We start from the raw sequence: 8,206 nt of genomic DNA on the forward strand, positions 1-8,206 counted from the left end.
CCTAACCCCCAGGATAGACGCAGCAGTCGCAGCTAGATCGATGGAAGAATAGTTCCGTCAACCTAGCTACCGCCTCTTGGAGAGGTGGATTAACTACATCGTTACAAGAAAAACCCCTTCTGTCGACATAGGAAGCTGCAGCGCCTTAGCTGCACCGCTGTAGTGTAATAGACATATCCTCTGTCAAATCTGAATTATCATCTTAGATTAGTTCATGCCACAAATGGCCTCTCAGAAAGTCATGTGATCAAAAACGGTTTATACTAGACTGAACATGGTTTTGTGTATAATTAAGGGATCAGTAGAACACATTCAATGTAACCAGTTAAAGATTAATTTAAAGTTTGTTTTACACTAGTTGGGGATGAATGCCCCCTGTATCCTATTCTGCAAATGGCTGCATTTTAGGTAGTTAACATTGGCTAACTATCTTTAAGAAGACTTCTCAAACAAATATAGAGCCCACTGCTCTATTAAGATACCAAAAAAAAGCCTATCCCAAAATGGGCAATACTACTCAAGACAAATCTTGGATACTCTCCAACTTGCTAAGCAATGGCTAATATAATATCTGTACAATATGTCCATTTAGACAGTATATATACACAGGTTTAAATGGTGTATTTTTCTTGTAACTGTTTTGTAAATAAAATAGTAACATATGTACTAGTAACCTGTTGCAAGTTTTATAACAAACCTCATCTACTACGACTAGACCCAGGTCACCAACTCTTCCTGTTTCAATCAAGGAGTTCACTAGGCTGTGTCCTTTCTCTATAGTAGCAATGTATAGGGATTTCTTCATTCTCCTTTTGATTGGAGGAAATCTTCCTTTACTTCCTGCATATTCTTCAACCAAGAAGCCTAGCTCTATTCCAAAACTTGACAAGGCCCAAACCTACGATATAATAAAATACAAAAAACAAATTAGATGAAAAGTAAATTAATTATCACACTTAATGACTCCGATCCTGCAATTAGCTACATGCTGATGTATTTTCTGGCCTTAATCCTGAAATTAAGACATTATTTCATATATACATTATGCAAACAATAAAGCTGACAAAAATTATTACTTGAACAAATGACTACTGTGAAAAGTGAAATGAAAGCTTATTAACAACAAAAATATTTTAGTATGTAAGCCTCTCAAGTGTTGAGATTTTTCAAACCAGTGAAAAATACTTTATCTGTCCTCCATAAATCACTTATTAGTTACACTGGACAGCTATTTTTTTTTGCAAGATTATTTAAATGTCAACATGGATTTTAGGGTAGACTTGGATTAGAAGGGACTGAAAGCAAGACAATAACATTCCAAAAGCTCAGTGCAAATCCAATTTTTCACAACTCAATTAAAGTGGATATCCTTAACTATAGACAATGTACATTTCATCACAAAGAGTCCTTTGAGAGCCTCTTAACTGAACTAGAAAATAGAAACATACTTTTCATTTCCAGGCTGATATTTATTCACGATACACAAGAATATATTCACTAGAAATCTCCTATGGATTAACAGAGGACTTAAAATATTTACAGTTAATGTCCAAACACTGGTAAAAAAAGTGCATGTAATATTCATTTCAAAATAAAACAAAAAACCAAAACACTGTTTTCACACCTTTTCTTGGACAATAGCCACATATGGCAGAACCATTAAAACATCTTTCTGCCTGCAGAGTAATTCTTGAAGAATTAAAATTTCAGCTACAAGTGTTTTTCCACCACTGGTTGGCAATGAGTATATTAAGTTCTTTCTTTGTTGCAGAGATTCTAATGTTAAGCAAGTGTGCTGCCACTCTGTAAAATTAAAAGAAAAATTATTTTGCCACCTCTCCTCTCACATGCATGCTGATTCAGGATCAAAATGCAAGTTTTCTGTAAAACTAAAGGGTATGGGTATTGTCTCAGATGGCTTTCACTGATAAAGTACTGAACATTTCTGATGATCCAGCCTTCCAACTCTCCTCCTTGTAAGTGTTCACAGAATAAAATATTTTAATATACCACATACAGATGGCTCCATCTTGCATATAGGTTTAAAGCATCAATAGCCACTGCCTGCCATTCAGATTGCCCAGGATTAAACAGATTTCAGAAGGGAGAAATTAAAAACAGCTTCACGGATTGAACACCAGATATAGCTGGGCAAAATATTTTCAGTGAATAGTTTTATTTGCCAAAATATACAGTTTTGGTTGACCTGAAACTATTTGAGAATTATTTGGTTTACTTTGTTTATTTACAATTATTTGGTTCAGTGAAAAGTAATGTTTTGGTGATATCTAAAAGAACTATTTCATTTTGACATTACCAAAAAATTACCAGATTAAGTCACCCCAAGAATCTTAATTCCACCCACGTATCATCATCATCTGCACACTATTAAAACCCAGCAGGTAACCTTGCACCTGAATTATGTATATAGGAACTCCTCACTTAAAGTCTTCCCAGTTAAAGTTGTTTCAGTGTTAAATTGCTGATCAATTAGGGAACATGCTCGTTTAAAGTTGTGAAATGCTCCCTTCTAACATCATTTGGCAGCCACCTGTTTTGTCCACTGCTTGCAGGAAGAGCAGCCCCTTGGAGCTAGCTGGTGGGTGGTTGGAACCAGGATGGACCAGCAGCCCCCCTATCAACTCCCCACAGTTCCCTGTGCAGCAGCTGTCCCCACCCCCAACTGCCATGTGCTGCTCCTGTCCTCTCCCTTGGAGCTGCTCCCAGAGACTCTTGCTGTACAGGGGGAGGGGGTAAGAGGAGGGCTAATGTCAGGGTGTCTCCCCTTCCCCCCTGAACCCCACTTACCCCATCTTTCATAGAGCAGGGGGGACACACAATGGAGGGGGCTTCTAGGCAGTAGCTTCGAGGTCTCAGCAAGCTGATTTAACTAATAAGGCAGTGTACTTAAGCCTGAGGTCAGCTACTTAAAGGGGAAATGCCTTTGGATAAGAACTTCTTAGCCACTATACTTTCTGTTGATCAGGTAATTCAATCTTACCATAAAACGTAAACACTGGAACATACAACTTTAAGTAGCTACAACAATGTAACTCCAATTTACAAACCAATGAAAAATACAAATGAAATGAAATACAATGAAAAAAAGTAAACTTTCAGAATTTCTTAGCAAATGTGGTAAATAGCAATCAGCTCTTCCCTGCACCCTGCCTCAGCTACAGTTTTTTGAGAACTTAAAAGCATGATAAGGTCATCTTAAGAGAGTTAGATTACACAAAGAACACTTAGGGTGGATGGGGGACAGAGTTACAGTTTCCATATTTTAATGTTTAAAAAAAAAATTAAGAGTAACCTTAAGCTTCCTTGCTTTCCACTTTTTGAGCGACAGCATTCTTTGAAAGGTTTTTCCTTAGAATTTATGGGTACTTAATTTTAGCTAATTCCACCTCAACAAACTTACAACCTTTTCATCATATATTCATGGACATTCATGGATCTGCTGGAACTATTATACTCACTGTAACACAAGAGCAAACAACTGATTTTTTTAAACAAAAATGTAATGGCTATTACCATAAAGTTTTTCAATCCCTCGGAACTGTACAAAGAGATCTTTAACTTTACTGGGTAACCCATAAAAAGGGCCAATGTCAACAGAAGAAGTTTCAATGGTTTTCTTGGCAGCACAAATTTCTTCAGACAGAACAGCTTCTTTGAGCTGTTTAGTTCTAGAAACCTGTGGAGTCTGAGCCTTGGCATTTCCAGTCATAGTATTTTTTAGGTGATCTTTGAGACTCTTTGTTTTATTCAAGTTGGACATGGTGCTTAGGGACAATTCATTATTTATTTTGGTGTGCTCTGCATTATGGTGACAAGACGACTGATTCAACATTTTATCAAGGCAAGAATTCATGTCATTAGCATTCTCTTTTGTACCTGATGATTTTCTAGAATCAACTGAGGTCTTATTCATTTCCTCAAAATATAGAAGCTGTGATGATGGCAAGTCATCTAAAAAACAGTCTCCAGGTTCTAGAGTCCTGTTCTCTTGTTCACTTGTGATCCTCAAATGATTCTCTTCTTCAGTTCTGAAACCAGTAATGTTTCCTGCAGCAGAAAAAATTGGTTCCTTGCTTTTGGCATTTTGCAATTGAAGATACCCAAATGAAGGCTCTACAGTAGCTTTGTCTTCCATGTTTTTAGTACATGAAGTCAAGTCAATAGATTGAATACATTCCTGCTCCATATTATCAACTTGAGCTAATAAAGAATCATTTCCAGAAAAGCTGTCATAGTCACCAAACATGTCCTCTTCACTGTCATTATTATACTGAAAAAAAAGAAAAAAGTATATTTATGAACATTCAACAGCAAATGGGAGGCTGACTCACATGCTAACAGACAGGGCCGCCCGGGGGGGGGGCAAGAGGGGCAATTTGCCCCAGGCCCCGAGCCCCACAGGGGCCCCCACCAGAGTTTTTCGGGGCCCCTGGAGCGGGGTTCTTCACTCGCTCCGGGGGGCCCGGAAAACTCTTGCGGGGCCGGGCGCAGGAGCTTCTTCTGCTCCCGGTCTTCGCCGGCGGGGGGACCTTCCGCTCCAGGACGGAAGGACCCCCCGCTGGCGAATTACTGCCGAAGACGGAGCGGGACCCGCCGCCGAAGTTCAGCTCGGTCCTCGGCGGTAATTCGGCGGCGGGGGGCCCTTCCCTTCCGGGACCCGCCGCCGAAGTGCCCCGAAGACCCGCGGCGGGGGCCCCCCTCCGCCGAATTACCGCCGAAGACCCGGCTGCACTTCGGTGGCGGATCCCGGAACGGAAGGGCCCCCCGCCGCCGAAGACCCCAGGCTCCCGGAATCCTCTGGGCAGCCCTGCTAACAGGTTTATATCTGAAACATCTGACTCAAAACCAAAATTAAATCAGATTTCAATTTCATGAGTAATTTAAGTGTGCATTTCATTCTATTTGTGAAAGATAATGGGTGGGATTTTCAAAAGCACTGAAGTGACTTGTGGTCCTAAATCACTGAGGCTTGGTCTACACTCTGATTTCATACTGGTACAACTATTTCAGTGCTAGTTATACTGGTACAACACAGCATCAACAAGCTGCATAAAGAGGCCTTATATTGGCATAGCTTATTTCCCCCCCACTTCCCATTCAGAAATAAACTATACTGATATCAGCCACCTGTTCACCAGTGCAACTGTTCATACTCCAGGGGTGCTTTATCTATACTAATATAGTTGAAGTAGGCCAACTCTTGTGTTTAGACAAGCCCTCAGTCACATTTGGTGGCATTTTTTTTCCAAAGGAACATAAAATGAAAAGATCTTTAAGTGTTTTACAAAGACAGATGCTTTACAGATAGGTGCAATGAGGTACAGAGTGAAGGGTAAGTAACAAAGCTGGGAGGGGAAGTGAGTAAGGGTCAGACCAGGGTGAAGCATAAACCTGCATATCCTGGCAAAGAGTCTAGATTAGCACGTACAAAAATGCATGTTACCTCGATTAAATCAGCCAATTAACTTGAGTTAACACAGAATCACTAATGCCCTCTACTAGGGAGTCATCATATGTTTGGGGATGGGGCAAGTGCACATAAACCTGGACTACAAATGTAAGGGGTTTGGAAAAATGCTGCACCATAATAAGGCTCAAATGAAATGTAGGCCCCTAAATAAAAAACAAAACAAAACAGTAAGAGTACAAAAAAAAAAAAGCCACCATAGCTAAACAACAGAGTGGAAGAGGTGGTTAGAGGCAAGTCAAAAGCTCTGGTAAGTCAAGTGTAAATGTATAATAATGCAAACCGAGAAAGAATTTGAAGAACGAGTAGCTAAGGACACAAACTAACAGCATTTTTTTGTTCAGTACATCAGAAGCAGGAAGACTGCTAAACAGTCAGTGGGTCCACTGGATGATCAAGGTGCTAAAGGAGCATTCAAGGAAGATAAGGCATTGTGGAGAAGCTAAATGAATTCTTTGCATGAGTCTTCACTGCAGAGGATGTGAGGGAGATTTTCACACCTGAGCCATTCTTTTTAGATCTAAAGAACTATCCCAGACTGAGATGTCAATACAAGAGGCTTTGGAACAAACTGATAAATTAAGTCACCAGGACTAGATGGTATTCACTCAAAAGTTCTGACGGAACACAAACATGAAATTGCCAATCTACTAACCATGGCATGTAAATCAGCCTCTGTACCAGATGACCGGAAGGTAGCTAATGTAGTGCCAATTTTTAAAAAGACTGCAAAAGCAATCCTAGCAATTACAGGCCAGTAAGTCTCACTTCAGTATCAGGAAAATTGGTTGAAGCCAGAGCAAAGAACAGAATTATCAGATACAGAGATAAACACATTATGTTGGAGAAGAGTCAACACAGCTTTTGTAAAGTGAAATCATGCCTCACCAATCTATTAGACTTCGTTGAGGGTGTCAACAAATATGTGGACAAGGGTGATCCAGAGGATATGGTGTACTTGGACTTTCAGAAAGCCTTTGACAAAGTCCCTCACCAAAGGCTCTTAAGCAAAGTAAGCAGACATGGGATAAGAGGGGCAGTCCTCTCGTAGAGTGGTTAAAAGACAGGAAACAAAGGGTAGGAATAAATGGTCAGCTTTCACAATGGAGAGAGGTAAATAGTGGGGTCCCCCAATAATCTGTACTGGGAACAAGGCTGTTCAACATATTCATAAATGATCTAGATAAGGAGATGAACAAGAAGGTAGCGAAATCTGAAGATGATATAATATTACTCAAGATAGTTAAGTCCAAAGCTGACTGCAAAGTGATCTCACTAAATTGGGTGACTAGATGACAAAATGGTAGATGAAATTAAATGCTGATAGGTGGAAAGTAACATGCACTGAAAAAAAAATCACATGTACAAAATGATGGGGTCTAAAGTAGTATTACCACTTTAAGAAGGGATATTGGCCTTATTGTTCTCTGAAAACAAATGAGATTGATAATAAAACAAAAAATACCATAATACCAGTATATATATCTATGGTATGCCTGCACCTTGACTTCTGTTTGCAGTTCTGGTAGCCCCATCTCAGAAAAGATATATTAGAATTTGAAAAGGAGCAGAGACAGGCGACTAAAACAATTAATCATATGGAACAGCTTCCATAGGAGAAATTAAAAAGACTGGGGCTTGTCAGCTTAGAAAATAAGCAGTTAAGAGGGGATATGACAGAGGTCTATAAAATCATTAATAGTGTGAATGAAATGAATAGTGAAGTGTTATTAATCCCTTCACTTAACACAAGAACCAGGATCACCCAATGAAATTAATAACGATTAAAACAAACATAAGAAAGTACATCTTCACACAACGCTCAGTCACCCTGAGGAACTTGTTGCCGGGGGTTGTTGTGAAGGCCAGAAGTATCACGGAGGATAGCTCTATTGCTGGCTATTAGCCAACATGGTCAGGGACACAGCCCGATGCTCTGGGTGTCCCTAAACCTCTGACTGTCGAGAGAAGGGGCTGGATGAGAGCAGACCTTTGCTCACTCCCTCTGAAATATCTAGCGTTGGCCACGGGCAGGACACTGGGCTAGAGGGACCATTGCTCTGACCCCCCCCAGCTGCCCCACACTGTGGCCTGGGACCCGGCTCCCCACCCCACAGCGCTGCCTAGGGTGGGGGGGAGGACTGGCTTGAGACAGCAGCCGTGCCCCTCCCCTGAGCAGGCCGCCCGGTTTACCCGTCCCCAACCGCTCAGCCTCATTCACTCTAATGAGAGAGTTATGGCCGTGGAGGGAACCCAGGCGTCCTGCCTGCTCCCCGTACCTCGTGGCTGGAGGGGGCGGGCTGCGGCTCCTCCCCGGCCCCAGAGCTCGGTCTCTTCCGGGCTGGAGGGGAGCAGGCGCCGCGGGACTGGGCTCGGTCCCGGCTCCTCTTGCGGGCAGAAGCGGACCGGCTCCTCCTGCGCACCGCGGGGCCGCTCCCCTCCATCCCCCGCCCCTCGGGCGCCGGGCCGGGGCGCTCAGGGCCGGGGCGGGGACGCCAGGCCTCTGGAGCGTGGAAACGCCTCCAGCGGCGCGGGGCGCAACGGCGCGGCCATCGCTAAGCGGGGTGGGGGGGAGTGGCTCCCCTCTGCCCCCGCGCGCGCGGGGCCTCCTCTAGGCATCAACCTCGCGCTTTCCAACTGTCAACCAGCATGACGCCCCGCCTCGTCCGAAACGTCATTTCCGTCCTTCAACCAACCATTAAAAAGAAAAGACAGAAG

General features: G+C 42.6%; 1 protein-coding gene across 5 annotated transcripts in view; it reads right to left on the bottom strand.

Annotated features, from left to right (window-relative positions):
* HELQ (helicase, POLQ like) overlaps positions 1–8,124 on the bottom strand; it is a 33,044-nt gene extending 24,920 nt beyond the window's left edge. The window contains exons 1-4 of one of the 5 annotated variants that reach the window (XM_039540758.1): positions 7,768–8,124; positions 3,535–4,291; positions 1,625–1,803; positions 698–898 (exon numbers count right to left, since the gene is read on the bottom strand). In XM_039540758.1, coding sequence (XP_039396692.1) covers positions 698–898; positions 1,625–1,803; positions 3,535–4,291; positions 7,768–7,932 — 1,302 coding nt within the window. In that variant the 5' untranslated portion in view covers positions 7,933–8,124. Of the gene's footprint in view, positions 1–697; positions 899–1,624; positions 1,804–3,534; positions 4,292–6,990; positions 7,065–7,767 lie in introns of those variants that run through there. The other 4 variants (XM_039540760.1, XM_039540759.1, XM_039540762.1 and 1 more) reach the window with 4 other exon arrangements.
* Between the last annotated feature and the right edge of the window lie 82 nt (positions 8,125–8,206).

This window comes from Mauremys reevesii, linkage group 5, assembly GCF_016161935.1.
Source record: "Mauremys reevesii isolate NIE-2019 linkage group 5, ASM1616193v1, whole genome shotgun sequence".
Lineage (NCBI taxonomy): Eukaryota > Metazoa > Chordata > Testudines > Geoemydidae > Mauremys > Mauremys reevesii.